The sequence below is a fragment of the Melanerpes formicivorus genome, unplaced genomic scaffold (genome assembly GCF_026170545.1).
Source record: "Melanerpes formicivorus ecotype bairdi unplaced genomic scaffold, bMelFor1.0.p_v2 SCAF_9, whole genome shotgun sequence".
Taxonomy (NCBI): domain Eukaryota; kingdom Metazoa; phylum Chordata; class Aves; order Piciformes; family Picidae; genus Melanerpes; species Melanerpes formicivorus.
Genome location: NW_027142361.1, coordinates 10,070,988 through 10,087,671, shown reverse-complemented (window position 1 = coordinate 10,087,671; position 16,684 = coordinate 10,070,988). Strand labels below are relative to the sequence as shown.

Below are 16,684 nucleotides of genomic sequence, written 5' to 3'. Positions count from 1 at the left end.
TTAATCTGTATTTTAATTTGTTATACTAATCAATTTTTTCTTTTTCAATTTCTTTTATTTTTGTAATTTCTATTTTTTCTTTTTATCTAGTGTTTAATCTTTTATTTTTTATCTTATATTCTTATTGTAATTATTTTTTATTTTGCATGTTCTATTTAATCTATTTTCTACTTTAATTTTAATTTTTATTTATTATATTTTTTAACCTTTTCTATTAATTCTTTTTTATTATCATTTTTCATTTTAATCTACACGATTTTTTCTTTGTATAATTTTTTGTTTGTTTTAATCTAATAGTCTTGATAATCCTTATTTTCTTTTTTTTGCTAACAATTCTTATGTCATTTTTTTTGTTAATAGCTATTCTGTGTTAGTAATCTTTATGATTTTTCAATGTGTCATATTTGTTTTTAATATTTTGTTTTTATTGTTGCTCTTCTTTTTTATTACTATTCTGTTATTTAGTACTCTATGTTTTGTATCCAGAGTTTTTGTGCTTTTGTTATATATTTCTATGTTTACATTTTTTCTTTGCACTTGTTACCTTTTTTTTACCTTAGCTAAGGAATACTTTTTTTAAAATGAATACCTATTTACTACAAGTCTTAACTATATTACATGGAGCTCCTTTGAAATGCCATGGCACACAACTAAGAAGGTTCGAACCAAAAGAAATCTTACAATGTGAACTCATTACTAAGTACTTACACCTTACTACAATTACTATGTACTAGGTATCTGTAAAAACCAAATGCTTACCATTCATTATGCTTACCAGGAAAACTTAGCAAATATCTAAATAACAAATCTCTTAAGGACATTGCAATCAGAAATGAAAAAATTAGCACTGTAACTTTAAATCAGAGCAGAGCTTTGGTTGGCAAGAGTCATACTAGAAAATCCTCCCTTTTCTGTGGGTGGGTGGCTAGCAAGGAGTGACCTAGTTGCTATTGTTTCTGTATTAGGGTCTTCACGACTTGCAGCCTATCGTGTCTGAACGACCATTGTTCCACCCATATTGGATTATGTGTTTTCCATTTTAATTTGAGGGTTGGTTGCTGATTAGTAGCCACTACAAAAAAGGAACGGTAACAAGTTTTGCTCCTAGTTGACTTAAGGCATATCAGCCCAATAGAGCAACTGGAAGGGTTAACATGTACGGTCTTACAGTGATTGATTTGCTGTAGTTAAAAGCTAATTGCACTGGCTCTTTGCTAACCCAGGTTGTTGGGATACCTTTTAAACACATGACTTCAAAATTTGCCATGAGCAATGACTAGTGACCATTCCATTTATGACTAGGTATAATGATGACATCATCTCCAGTACCCATAATAATTGAAAATTGTATAATTTGTCCACAAGGGTGTCTGACAGATAAAATCTGTTCCAGTTTTCTCTTTTGGATTTTTAGGGCTAATAAGGTATTAGGCATATCGGTGGAACCTGAGCCTTCTTGCCCTTGGATTCTGTTAGAAGTTTTAGGCACTTAGGACTGAGATGGTATTAGCTAAGCAATTTCTGTCCCAACAAGAGTGCTAACAGGAGAGGCAATGGTATCGAGCATAATTTTCATAGCCCAGTCATAATCAGAATGTGTTGAACCAGGAATTATAAGGATGCCCTGTCTAAAGATAGACTGTCGTCTGCCAATTAACAGAGCACAGGGTCTGTGACCCAAAGGACCATGCCAGTTAAACTCGACTGCGCTTTGTGGATTCAAAAGGTGATATGCGGCTGTTGTCAGGTCCGCTGTGCGCTGCCAGAGGGGGCTGGGGGGGGAAGGGGGAGGGGAAGGTGGGGGGCGCGGTCCAAGGACCCTGGTTTGGTGTCGTTGTGCGGGGTATATTCACGCTGCAGGAGCAGCTTCTGCGACGATCTCGAGTAAAATGATTAAATCTGTGACCCTTTCGAGTCTGTCCAACAGTCAGACACTTTAAGGTACCTAGGTTTCTCAGAGGCACGATGATTTCAGGACTGCTTCTATGGCCGTGGCTAGATACATTGCTGCTTGTCGATGTCTTCATTCATTGTGGTCCTGCAGTCATGAGGCAGTGGCACCTGTTGATAAAATGCTGAGAACCTGTTTAGTTTCTTCATTAGCATTGTCAAATGCCAAAATATCCACATTTCTACCTTCATATCGTGAGTCAGGTCTGAATTAGTATTGAATGCCATATGTAAGGGATGGTATTGACAAAGGAACCAAGTGTCCCTGTTAGACCCTGCTCAGTAATAAGAAACACAGGATCAGAGTTATTGTCCTGGATGGTGGACCACCCTTTGATCACTACATCCTGACTTAATTGCAAAGCCTTCTCAGGAAGCTGCAATTGTTGATAAGATCTGGCAAAGATCTCGCCCCAATGAGATGGTTAATGGTGACACCTCATAGAGTCTGCTGGCTGCCGGGGCATGGCTTCTCAGGCATTTGCAAGTGAATTGTCAGTTAATTGAGAAGTTGCAAGGGCTAAGACGGTGTGACTTTCAAGTCTGCTTGCTGCTGAAACTCAGACAGCACTGTCTTAGATGTAACTTTTTTGTTGCAATCAGAATACCATCCATAGACTTATAGATGTCACAAGTCTATGCCACAATGAGTCTGTTTAAGTGGGAAGAGAGTGCCTTCAGGCTACCCGTTGATATCGGTGGGTGGAGTCTGCCTTAATCGATGACTCAGTAGATGCAGACTTTGTTAAGTCCTCCGAGTGTGAGCAAATTGTAAAGAAAATGATCCTTCAAATGAATAATAATCAGGTCCTAATTTGTGGGGACTGGGAGTTGGGAGGCCAGGTTGTAAGGCACCCACCTCCTCCGTGATCGCTCTCAGACCTCGTAATAAACCCCATTTGCTGACATACGTGTGTCAAAAGGGATTAACAAATGTGTTGAAAACAACTAATTGATTACAGCAGTTGTGTATCCTGGCTGTAGCCCATAGGTAGCTATGGCTTGACTAGCTTCTGTTAAAGAACATTAGTCAGTTCAGATTACCATAGTCATTGTTAACCTTCTCCATCTGTGACTACATTTCCCACAATACCTTTCCACCAGCTCAGCGGGACAGTTCCCTGTCCCTCCCACCTCCCGATCGCCCCATTGGGACTCAATTGAAATCTCCGTCCGAGGCTATACTCTGCTAATGACTGGAATGTAGGAGGCGGGGGGAGGGGGGGGTGTGTGTGTAGCACAGCTGAAACCGCTGGGGGGAAGGAGCCGCTGGGGCCGTTCCTGCCGTCTGCCATGGGGGTGGCTGTTGCCGCGGCCGCTGTTGTCGGCGGTGCGTCGGTCGATGCCGCTTGATCGGAGCCGCTGGTACTCGTGGGGGCCATAGGGGGTCGCGGGAGGCGTCGCCAGGAGAACTGCTGGAGGGTGGGGCGCCGTTGGGGTGGGCGCCGCCGGGCCTGAGGGCTGCTGAGGTGAGGGCTGCCGGGCTGAGGGCTGCCGGGGTGGTGGGGGCCACCATCGGAGCGGCCGGGGCTCGCGGCGGGGGTGCAAAAATGCCGTGATCGCGAGCTTGCAAGCGCTCCAGGAGTTCTAGGGCAGAGTTCGCGCTGTCCGGCTTCCTAGCCCAAGCCATCGCTGGCGGTATCAGGAAGATGTTCATGAAGGGGATGGAAAACGCCGAGCCGCAAGTTTCGCCGGTTTTTTTTTTTTTTTTTTTTTTTTTTAATGGGTTTCTCCGCTGGGCGCGGGCGGCTGTGCTGGTGTGCTAATAAACACGGCGTGCTTGCCAAGATGGCGGAGGTGGCGTCTCCTTTGTCTAATTCTTAATGTGTAGCGACCTCCATTTTGATTTCGCGCGCCTTATCAGTTCGATCAGGATTCGCTTCTGCCGCTATTGACGTGGCAGGAGCAGATTTTTCCGCGCAAAGGGACGGTAATAGAGAGCCGCGATTCGTGTAGATGGAGTAGCGGGCAACTGAAATTGAGGAGGATGCTGACGGAGCCGCAGACGATGTGCAAGGAGAGACGGGGGGGGGGGGGGGGGCGGGGGCGGGGGGCGGCGGAGGGCGGGGAGTGCCTTCCGAGTCTCTCTTTCTCGTCTCGGTTAGAACCAAACGCCGCAGCAGCTGAATCGGGAGTAGCCTGCTCTGCTTTTTTCGATTGCAATGTCCGTGACGATCCATCACACGGTGCTATAGCGAAAAGCTGCTTTTTTAAGCATTTAGCACCTCATCCCACAGCTGGGCTGCAATTTCGTCCCATGCTTCGGAAGTAAAAGCTTAATTGCCGTGGGGATGACTCTGGGCACAGGCTAATAGCCCTTTTACGATCCCAGAATTGCCAGTAATACCTCTCACAGAGAGGATAGGTGGAAGGCGTTTAGCACAGCCTCTTCTGTGGTGGCGTGCTTCCCCTTGACCCTCCTCCGGTCGCTCACCGGGCCAGGGTGAGATTCACTTCCTTTGTGAGCGCGCGCTGCTAATTTTCCAGCAGCGGGGCAGTGCTGTCCGACCGGCTTTCCGTATTGCTCGGACGTACCTCTGTGTGCTGAGTCGATCAGTATTGTAGTCCGAGGATCCCTTGTCCATGAGTTCAGGTTTATTCGGGCGCCAGATGTAGGACGACGGAGATTGGGAACCAATACGGCTGACCAATGCGATCGAGTATTGTTCCTTTATTGTTCCAGTGTAGCAGGCCGATGGTGCAGGCCTGAGGTGCAGGCCTATGGAGTAGGCCTGTAGTGCAAGTATAGCACTGTAAAGTGTAGAAGAAACAGGAGACAGGAAAGGCAGAAGAAGTGCGTAGCAAGGCAACTGCTACAACTTATATAAGCTCGGAGTGCCCTGTTGGCATAGCTCCATTGGTTCCCTATGAGTGACCACACATTGCACTATTACAGATTATTGGTCCAACTACTAATGACACAACGAGGTTGTTGATGCAGGCGCATGTCCTGTTGTCCCAAGATAACTGTCCATGTTTATAGCTACCAGTGTCTTGTTTTAGTTACATGCTGCAGGCACAGCTCTGTTTTGCTCCACTGCTAGCTAACTCTGCATTTATGCTGAGCATGGCCTACCACCATGTCAGGCTCTAGGCCTGCACTGCCAGATTGCTCACACTGCTCGTCGCTGGCATTGCCACAGCAAACAACAAGAGCAAAAAGAGCTTCATTGCATTGCCCAATATAAAATTACACGGAATAATGTGTTTTTGCTCATCCTAGTAATTCTGATCTCTTAATGTTCATACAACAATTAAGCAGTCACGACACTCAGTTATAAGTTAGATGCTTTCTGTTGACATCTTGGATTATCGTGACAGTCGTTGAGGTCAGTGTTAAGCAGGTTTGCTGATTGTCATTTTCATGACAGTTGTGCCGTGTTCGTGCTGTCTTGTGGTGAGAGGGTTACAGCACTTTGCAAAGTTGATGTTCCTAGGGTTACAGCATTTCACGCATTTCTAGGGTTGCCATGAGCTAATTTTTTGCTATGGGGTATTCTCTCTTTTCCCCCCCCCTTTTTTTTTTTTTTGTTAATAATCTCTACTAAGCAAAATGTAAAGATGAAACTTTTTTGTTAGTAATCTTTATGATTTTTCAGTGTGTCATACTTGTTTTTAATATTTTGTTTTTATTGTTGCTCTTCTTTTTTATTACTATTCTGTTATTTAGTACTCTATGTTTTGCATCCAGAGTTTTTGTGCTTTTGTTATATATTTCTATGTTTACATTTTTTCTTTGCACTTGTTACCTTTTTTTTACCTTTTTTTTTTTTTTGCATTTTTCTGTATTTTTTCTAGTCTATATCTAAGAAGGAAATATAAAGACATTACCTTAGCTAAGGAATGCTTTTAAAATTAATACCTATTTACTACAAATCTTAACTATACTACATGGAGCTCCTTTGAAATGCCTAGGCACACACCAAGAGAAATCTTACAATGTGAACTCATTACTAAGTACTTACATCTTACTACAATTACTATGTACTAGGTATCTATAAATACCAAATGCTTACCATTCATTATGCTTACCAGGAAAACTTAGCAAAACTCTAAATAACAAATCTCTTAAGGACATTGCAATCAGAAATGAAAAATTTAGCACTGAAGCTTTAAATCAGAGCAGAGCTTTGGTTGGCAAGAGTCATACCAGAAAATCCTCCCTTTTCTGGGGCTGGGGGTAGGGGTGGGTGGCTAGCAAGGAGTGACCTAGTTGCTATTGTTTCTGTATTAGGGTCTTAACGACTTGCAGCCTATCGTGTCTGAACGACCATTGTTCCACCCATACTGGATTATGTGTTTTCCATTTTGATTTGAGGGTTGGTTGCTGACTAGTAGCCACTACAAAGAAGGAACTGTAACAAGTTTTGCTCCTAGCTAATCTCAACCCAACAGAGCAACCGGAAGGGTTAACACGTACGGTCTTACAGTGATTGATTTGCTGTAGTTAAAAGCTAATTGCACTGGCTCTTTGCTAACCCAGGTTGTTGGGATACCTTTTAAACCCATGACTTCAACATTTGCCATGAGCAATGGCTAGTGACCATTCCATTTATGACTAGGTATAATGATGACATCATCTTCAGTACCCATAATAATTGAAAATTGTATAATTTGTCCACAAGGGTGTCTGACAGTTACAATCTGTTCCAGTTTTCCCTTTTGGATTTCTAGGGCTAATAAGGTATTAGGCATATCGGTGGAACCCGAGCCTTCTTGCCCTCGGATCCTTTTAGAAGTTTTAGGCACTCGGGACTCAGATGGTATTAGCTGAGCAATTTCTGTTCCAACAAGAGTGCTAACAGGAGAGGCAATGGTATAGAGCATAATTTTCATAGCCCAGTCATAATCAGAATGTATTGAACCAGGAATTATAAGAATGCCCTGTCTAGAGGTAGACGATCTGCCAATTAACAGAGCACAGGGTCTGTGACCCAAAGGACCGTGCCAATTGAACTCGACAACGCTTTGTGGATTCAAAAGTGATATGTGGCTGTTGTCAGGTCCGCGATGTGCTGCCAGAGGGGGCTGGGGGGGGGGGGGGAATGGGCGCGGTCCAAGCACCCTGGTTTGGTGTTGTCGCGCGGGGTATATTCATGCTGCAGGAGCAGCTTCTGCGACGATCTTGAGTAAAATGATTAGGTCTGTGACACTTTCGAGTCTGTCCAACAGTCTGGCACTTTGATTTAAGGTACCTAGGTTTCTCAGAGGCACGATGATTTCCACCCAGGTTGTTTCCTTTTTGTGGTGGTCGTGCTGGTGGTTTCATAACTGCTTCTATGGCCGTGGCTAAATACATTGCTGCTTGTCAATGCCTTCATTCGTTGTGGCATCCTGCAGTCATGAGACAGTGGCACCTGTTGATAAAATGCTGAGAACCTGTTTGGTTCCTTCATTAGCATTGTCAAATGCCAAAATATCCAGCATTTTTACCTTCATATCGTCAGTCAGGTCTGAATGTATTGAATGCCATATGTAAGGGATGGTATTGACAAAGGAACCAAGTGGCCCTGTTGGACCCTGCTGAGTAGTGAAAAGCACAGCATCAGAGTTACTGTCCTGGATTCTGGACCACTCTTTGATCACTAAATCCTGACTTAATTACAAAGCCTTATCAGGAAGCTGCATTTGCTGATATGATCTGGAAAAGATCTCGCCCCAACGAGATGGTTAGCGGTGACACCTTGTAAAGAGTCTGCTGGCTGCCGGGGCGTGGCTTCCCAGGCATTTGCAAGTGACTTGCCAGTTAATTGATAAGTTGCAAGGTCTAAGGCGGTGTGACTTTCAAGTCGGTGGGTGGAGTCTGCCTTAATCAATGACTCAGTAGATGCAGACTTTGTTGAGTCCTCCGGGTGTAAGCAAATTGTAAAGAAAACGATCCTTCAAATGAATAATAATCAGGTCCCAATTTGTGGGGACTGGGAGTTGGAAGGCCAGGTTGTAAGGCACCCATCTCCTCCATGATCGCTCTCAGACCATGTAATAAACACCATATGCTGATATAGGTGTGTCAAAAGGAGTTTAAGATCCCAGTAGGCGAAAGGGTGATTTTAAGTGATGGCTGGGATCCAAAGGTGATTTATTTGATGTGTGTAATCCTCCTGCTGATGATAGTGATTGCATATTTGCTTTTTTTCTTTCGTAGGGAGAAAAAGGTGTCCAGGGCATGTTTCATTATTAAGCATAGATCAAAGAGAAGGCGGCAGCATACCTCCAGGTGAGCCCCAGAGACATCTAGTGATGAGGAGAATGGAGAATCTGTGTCAGTTAAAGATAAAGTTAAAAAGTCTATTGGAAAGGCTGCTTTGAACGGTTCTTTTGCTGATTCTGGCAAGCTGCCAGGGGCAGCGGCAGCTCCCAACATGGTAGCTCCCTCGGCTCCGGCTGTGGCAGCTATTAATGAGGCAGTCATTTCCGCCTCCTTGCACGGCAGGACCAGAAGCCACCTCCACAGCAGCTGATCTGTCTCAAAACCTGTCAGCTTCTTTCAAGGTTGCTGTAAATTTAAACACAGCTTCAATTAAGCAAGTAGCAGTTTTAAAGAATAGAAGTGGAAAGACCAAAGCTGATCCAGGAGCTGATGGGAAAGAAGAGCAGGAGACTGATCCTGGTGAGAGACCCTGTACTAGAAAAGGTCCTGCTGAGGAGGAAGAGATGATTTGTTTTAAAGATCTAGCTGAATTATTGAGATCAACACCAGAAAGAGATGCAGCTAGGACAGCAGCTAAGGGTGCTTCTCAGCTTAGAGAGCTGCTTAGGACAGCGACAGCAGGATTATGGGGACAACCAGTTCAGGAAGATGTGGTAGATGGAGAAGATGATGATCTTTCAAGCCGTCCATCACCAAGGGAAGAGCTGAGAAATGTCTGCAAAGATTACATCAGAGTAGATAAGGAGCCTATGCTAACTTGGCTTAGTAGATGTTATGATACAGGTGCTCCAACTCTAACAGTTGGAGACAAGTCAGCAGCTCAGCTAGGAAATCTCTCGAGGGATAATGGGATAGATATCTAGCCAAGGCTCTCGGTAAGGTTAATCTGTGGGTATGCCTTTTATTTGCGGTTGCCCTGAGATACCCTTCCCGAGATGATCTTCCATGGAATCCTAAGCCCTGGACTACCATAGATGAGGGAATTAAGCACTTGAGAGAATTTGCTGTTAGAGAGATACTCTATGGTGAACATGAAACTCTGAATCCTGATGACATTCCTGTGGGTATTGGTCTTGTTAAAAAGCTCATCAAACTTGCTCCTTCTAATTATGCAAACATTCTGGCAAGCAGAAATGTGTCAAGAAATTATGGTGGAGCTCCTTCTATGGTTGGCCAATTGACTGATCTGAGACTACTGGAGGATAGCATGACACGTGTTTCGTTGTTTCAGCCATTGAAACTCTGTATGGAAAAACTGAGAGTTGCATGAAGGATCTGAAAGATTACATATACCAATTGGCACAGAAGGATAATTCTAATTCTTCCTACAGGTGGATAGAAGTTTCATCTGTCAGGAATAGATGTCCTCCAAGGAGGTCATGCCAAAACAGATCAAACCAAAACAGACCACCAAGGCAGTCACGTAGGACTATTTGGATAAATCTGCGTGATCAGTTTGGTGAGAACATGAAGCGGTGGGATGGCCAACCAACTTCTAATCTTTTCAGGGGACTGAGGGAACTGCAAAGTGGCAGAACCCAAGGTAGCAATACCAGAAGGGTAGCTGTTACTTTCACAGTTCCCCAGAACAACTCTAGTAGCTCCAAAAGTGGCTCCAGTTAAAACACTGCAGACTGTGCTCAATGCACATGTGGGCATGTTCCCCATAACTCGGGGTGCCCTGCCTCCCGCCAGGGGGAGGAGAGGGATAACAGAGATAACAGAATCTATTGGGATGTGTACATCCAGTGGCCTGGCACTTCACAATTTCGGAAGTACAGGGCCTTGGTTGACACAGGAGCTCAGTGCACCATAATGCCATCAAATTATCAGGGATCAGAGTCTATAACTATTCTAGGAGTCACTGGTGGATCTCAAGAGTTAAGTAAGGTGAGGTCAATATCAGATTAACTGGTAAACAATGGGGGAAGCATACAATTGTGACCGGACCTGACGCATTTTGTATTTTGGGAATTGATTTTCTGAGAGAAGGGCATTTCAAAGACCCTAGAGGTTACAAATGGGCTTTTGGAGTAGCTTCTATAGAAACTGATGGACAAAAATTGAAGCTGTCTGCTAGACCTGAGCTTTCTGATGAATCTGCAGTTGTGGGACAACATAAGATACAGGACATTAAATTGCCGGTTGCTTCTCAGACTGTGCATCACAGACAATACAGAACTAACCGTAACTCTGTTGCCCATTCAGAATCTGATTTGTCAGTTGGAGAGTCAGAAAGTCATCAGCAATACTCATTCACCTTTCAACAGTCCAGTGTGGCCTGTGCATAAGCAGAATGGAGACTGGTGTCTGACGGTCGACTACCGAACCCTAAATGAAGTAACACCACCCATGAGTGCAGCAGTACCAGACCTGATGTCATACTCCAGTATGAGCTGGAATCCAAAGAGGCCAAATGGTATGCTACCATAGACATTGCTAATGCATTTTTCTCTATTCCCATAGCAGAGGAATGCAGGCCTCAGTTTGCTTTCACCTGGAGAGGAATCCAGTACACTTTCAACAAGCTGCCAATGGGCTGGATCCACAGCCCCAGCATCTGTCATGCAGTAATCCACGATGCTCTGGAGAAAGGCGGTGCTCCAGAACACATACAGTTCATTGATGATGTCATCGTCCGGGGTAAAACTGCTGAGGAAGTCTTCGAGAAAGGTAACAAAATTATTTACATTCTTCTGAATGCAGGTTTTGCCATCAAGCGAGACAAGGTGAAAGGATCTACCACAGAGATTCAGTTTCTGGGAGTGCGATGGCAAGATGGACGCCGACACATTCCAGTGGATGTGGTAAATAGAGTCTGTACCATGGCAAATCCCATGAACAAGCAAGAAACCCTACGTTTCTTGGGGACAGTGGGATTTTGGAGACTGCACATTCCTGGATACAGTCAGATTGTGAAACCTCTGTATGATGTGACTTGAAAGAGAAACCATTTCCACTGGGGACCTGAAAAACAAGCAGCCTTTGACCAGATAAAGCAAGAGGTATTTCAAGCAATGGGTCTGGGACCTGTCCGAGATGGTCCAGACATTAAGAACATTTTGTACACGGCTGCAAGTGACAATGGTCCAACCTGGTGCTTGTGGCAAAGAGCTCCAGGTGAGACACGTGGATGACCGCGTGCTTTCTGGAGTTGAGGTTACAGAGGTTCAGAGGCTAATTATACTCCAACAGAGAAAGAGATTCTAGCTGCCTATGAAGGAGTAAAAGCATCTTCTGAAGTGATTGGAACTGAATCACAACTTCTCTTATCTCCCAGATTACCAGTTTTGAATGGGATGTTCAAAGGCAAAGGTTCCACACCACATCATGCCACAGATTCAACCTGGTCTAAGTGGATGGCTCTGATAACATAGAGAGCTCAAATGGGAAATCTTGAAAGGCCTGGTCTGGTGGAGGTGATCTCAAGTTTGCCTGAAGGTACCAACTGTGCTAAACCTCCAGAGGAGAAAGTAACTCATGGTGAAGGAGGCTCCTCCTTACAAAGACCTTTCTGATGATGAAAAGAAATATGCTTTGTTCACAGACGGTTCCTGTCTTGTTGGAAACAAGCAAAGGTGGAAGTCTGCAGTGTGGAGTCCAACACGCCGAGTTGCAGAGGCGAAGGATGGAGAAGGAGAATCCAGTCAGTTCGCAGAGGTAAAAGCTGTCCAGCTAGCTCTCGACGTAGCTGAATGCGAGAGATGGCCAAAGCTTTATCTCTACACCGACTCATGGATGGTAGCCAATGCTCTATGGGGTTGGCTAAAGAACTGGAAGTAGAGGGGTTGCAGAAGAAAGGAAAACCTATTTGGGCAACTGAACTGTGGCAAGACTTTGCTAGTCGAATCGAGAGAATTCCAGTGAAGGTGAAACACATCGATGCTCACATTCCGAAGAGCAAAGCTACTGAGGAACAGCAACACAACCATCAGGCAGATCTAGCTGCAAGAGTTTCTCAAGTAGACATGGACTCTAATCTTGATCTCGACTGGAAACACCGAGGTGAGATATTCTTAGCTCGGTGGGCTCACGATTCGTCAGGACATCAAGGCAGAGATGCAACATACCAGTGGGCTCATGACAGATCCATAGACATTTCCATGGATGCTATCACACAAGTCATCCATGACTGTGACATTTGTGCTGCTATTAAGCAGGGAAAGCAAATTAAGCCCTTGTGGTATGGTGACAGATGGTCCAAGTACAAGTATGGTGAAGCTTGGCAGATTGACTATATCACTCTACCACGTTCTCGTTCTGGTAAACAATACGTGCTTACTATGGTAGAGGCAAACACTGGATGGTTGGAAACTTATCCAGTTCCACATGCAACTGCATGCAACACCATTCTTGGTCTGGAGAAACAGATCCTGTGGATACATGGAACTCCAGAGAGGATTGAGTCAGACAATTGAACTCACTTCAAAAACAACCCTGTAAAGAGCTGGGCAAAAGAGCATGGTATTGAGTGGATATTCCATATTCCTTACTATGCACCCGCTGCAGGGAAGATTGAACGCTACAGCGGTTTGTTGAAGACCACTCTTAAAGCCATGGGGGGTGGATCTTTGAAAAACTTGGAAAAACATTTAGCACAAGCAACCTGGCTGGTAAATAGTAGAGGTTCAGTGAACCGAGCTGGACCTGCACATTCAGATCTGCTACAGAAAGTAGAAGGCGATAGAGTTCCTGTTGTTAGAGAAAAGAATCTGTTAGGTAAAACTGTGTCGGTGTTTTCACCCTCAGGAGAGGCTAAACTTGTCTGAGGGGTGGTTTCAGCTGAAGGTCCGGGTCACACTTATTGGGTAATGCAAGAGAATGGTGAAATTCAGTGTATTCCACAAAGAAATTTAACTTTAGCTGAAAGAATTTAATTTCGAACTGTTGTACCGCTATATCGCGTCCAAAGGAAGAATCAATGAGGAATCTACGGTGCATGAACCCTGAGATCCCTGAGAGCCCTGAGTCAACTAAGAGACCCTGAGAATCCCTGTTTCACTTTTCTTTGCTTTGTCAGCAAAGAGATAAACTGTTTTCCATTTTTCTCACTTCCTGATTTTCTTAGACTTTTGAATCATCTATATCTGAGTATAGCCGGAATGGACTATGAACTTTACTTACGAACTGTAAATATTGGCTTGGATTGGATGGACAGTGTGAACAGCCAATTAAATTGTTTAGAAGGGGTGGACTGTGACCGTTTGAGGCTGTGCCTTTAAGAAAATGACAGTGCTGGGACACTATGGCTGAATGTTTTGGAATAATAACGAAAACAATCAGATATTCTAAACTGATTTCATTGGTGGATTGGTAAAAAGGCAGTTTTAAGCTTAGGTGCAGCTGGGACTTTCCTCAGTTCGCTCCTTTCCTTTCTCCTTTCCAGCTCGTCCGCTTCTGGGCTCCCTGCCAGTCTGACCTTGACCTTGGACAGATAAGCAAACTAAGGCCTACTAATATATTTTGCTTTAATTAATAATTGCTATTTTTCTTTCTTTCTAACCCTCTTTGGGGAAAAAGGGGAGAGAAGGGGGTACAGGGGGGGAACCCTCCTCCGGAGGAGGGAATTTTGTTCCTTTATTATTGTTTTTTTTAGTTGTGTTTTTTTGTGGGGGAGAGGAGGATAAGCCTTCTCTCAAACCCACCACACTGTCAAGGGCCACCTTTGCTTTTGGATTCAGCCTGTGAGTTTGTCTCTGAGAGTTTTGTAACCATAGTTTTCATTGACTCTCATTCTTCCTGTTACAGACATTTAATTTTTACCTCTTCCTCTCAAATATAACTGGGAAATCATAGAACTCCCAGCAAGATCGGAATTGTGCTGTCATAGCCCAATGCAGAACAATTAAATAGTCTGTGAAAATGAGTAGAATGCTCTTTTTTTCCCCTTTAATGGTGCTACAGAGTTCTGTAATAGTTGTGGGACTTTAAAAAAAAAAAATAGTTCAGCTTATGGCATCTTTTGGGATAGCAAGGTTGATTAGCTACTGTCAGACATAGCTAACAGTTGCTCCTTAGACAGGTGCACTTATGGTTTTCATTTCCTGCTCCCACCCCTCCTCCAATGTGAAGAAGTGGATTGACTAATAGGGCACCAACCCAGAAAATGTTTGCAATGAGATTCACTAGAACAGATGTAGCTCTGTTCATCTGGACTGCTGTCCTTTTGTAGGTAACAGAGAGGAATAGACTGTCTTAGAACATGATTTATCTGTCTTATTTAGACACTTATTTTGGTATGAGATGTATCACAAGAAAAGATAGTTTATTGACATTATAAAAAATTTAGACTAGTTGAAATTTAGATGTCTATATTTATCCTGATTAATCCTGTCTTTGGATTAAAATAATTCCTATATGGTTTGAGATGAAAATCCATGGCTAGTAGAGTGAAAAACTCATACACATCTGGAAAGAGCCTGCTGTATATGAGAATTCTTGAAATCTGGGAAGAAATTGTATCCAGTTTAAGATGGATCATAATATTGACCTAAGTGAGACTAAACACATCCAAAGGCTTTTGGCTGGGGGATTGCTTTTTAACAATTTTTACAGTAGAACTTTATTACAGCTGCTATATAAATAATTTTTCAAAGGCCTTTCATGAACTTCACTTGTCTTTGCTCCTGAAAACAGAGGTACAGTTGCTTGGATCCCAGAAAAATGGTGACAATCTGTTAACTTATAGGCATCATTCTGACTGGATATAAAAAATTCAAAATATTTCATTTCAAGATAATCAAAACCTAGAAGTTCAGCTGACCACTGGAAAGCAATTCTGGAAGGAGAAGGCAAAGTACAAAAAGTGTAAACTAGCTCCAAAGCAGTGGCTAAAGATGAATGGATAGGTTAGAAAACAGCCCACACCACTAAATCGAATTCTGTTTGCTACTATTTCTATTCCTTTTGGAGTCCAGGAATAATTTTATAGTGTTCCAAATTGCTATAACTTGACCTGGTATCTTTTTAGTTCATCCGGATGTCTGAAAGCTGCTGTGATGGTCTAAACAGGAAAAAGGCTTTACTGGCTTCTTTGAGCTGCAAATGCGCATTCATGGCTGAGACAAATTGCCTTGTGCCTTATTGGCTACACTTACCGTGGTAGAGTCAAAAGGGTGAGGGAGCAAGATTGAGCACTGGCATGTGACTGACTAGATCATTGTGGTGGGTTGATAGAAGGCCTTCTCTCAACCCACCACATTATTGGCGGTCCCAGCGTGCAGCATAATTAGCTTGATATATTGCTTGCTTGAGTCGGAGTAGCAAACATGAAGGTGTTTTGGATTTTAGAGCATCTGTTTTTCTCAATTTTTGGGGTCCTGATCTACAAATATTGTTTTGGTTTGATTCTCGATCAAATAGGGAAATATCCAATGCATAAATTTTATTTATGGCTTAAGTGTAAAATTCAGCTTCTCTGTGATCACTGCCTGGCATTCTTTTGGCTTACGAGATACAGAAATGTAACTTTGAACACTCTCCCAATTAAGATAAGGGAGTTTAAGATTCCAGTAGGTGAAAGAGTAATTTTAAGTGATGGCTGGGATCCAAAGCTGATTTTTTCAATGTGTGTAATCCTGCTGCTGGTGATAACTAATGTGTATTTGTTATATGCTTTGCACCAGGAGAAAAAAGTATCTAAGGCCTGTTTCATTATTAAGCATAGATAAAAAGGAAAGAAGCATAGCTCTGGCTCTGCTCCAGAGACTTCTAGTGATGAGGAGAGTGGAGAATCTGTATCACTTAAGGATAAAGCTAAAAAGTCTATCGGAAAGGCTACTTTGAATGGTGCTGTTGCTGATTCTGGGAAGCAGCCAGGGGCTGTGGCAGCTCCTAACATGGTGGCTCCCACATCCTCAGCAGCCACCATTAACGAGGCAAAGTCATTTCCTCTTTCTTCCATGGCAGGACCAGAAGTGTCCTCCATGGCAGCTGGTCCGTCTCAAAACCTGTCAGCTTCTGTTAAGGCAGCTGTAAATTCAAACACAGCTCCAATTAAGCAAGTAGCAGTTTTAACAACAAGGAGTGGAAAGGCCAAAGATGATGGGGGATTTGTCTTAAAGATATATCTGAGTTATTGAGATCATCAGAGGATCAAGATGCAGCCCTTGGTAGGACAACAGCTAGTGGTGGTGCTTCTCAGCTTAAAGAGATCCTTAGGAGAGTGGCAACAGGATTATTTGGACAACAAGTTGAGGAAGAGGAGACAAAGGAGGCGTCAGATGATATTTCGGAATGTTCTTCACCACGGGAAGAGTTAAGAAATGTCCGTAAAAATTACACCAGAACAGATAAGGAGCCAGTTCTAACTTGGCTTATTAGATGTTATGATGCAGGTGCTCCAGCTCTAACAGTTGGAGACAAGTCAGCAGCTCAGGTAGGAACTCTCTTGAAGGATAATGGAATAGATAGACATCTAGCCAAGGCTCTCGGTAAGGTTAATCTGTGGGTACGCCTTTTATTGGCAGTTTTCCTGAGATACCCTTCCTGAGATGATCTTCCATGGAATCCTAAACCCTGGACTACCATAGATGAGGGAATTAAGCGCTTGAGAGAATTTGCTCTTAGAGAGATACTCTATGG

General features: G+C 43.5%; 1 protein-coding gene across 1 annotated transcript in view; it reads left to right on the top strand.

The window, feature by feature from the left end:
• LOC137443377 (NBAS subunit of NRZ tethering complex-like) overlaps window positions 1-16,684 on the top strand; it is a 133,956-nt gene that overhangs the window by 29,642 nt on the left and 87,630 nt on the right. The window contains exon 3 of the mRNA XM_068143015.1: window positions 8,096-8,167. Within this exon, the coding sequence (XP_067999116.1) occupies window positions 8,096-8,167 (72 nt within the window). The remainder of the gene's footprint in view (window positions 1-8,095; window positions 8,168-16,684) is intronic.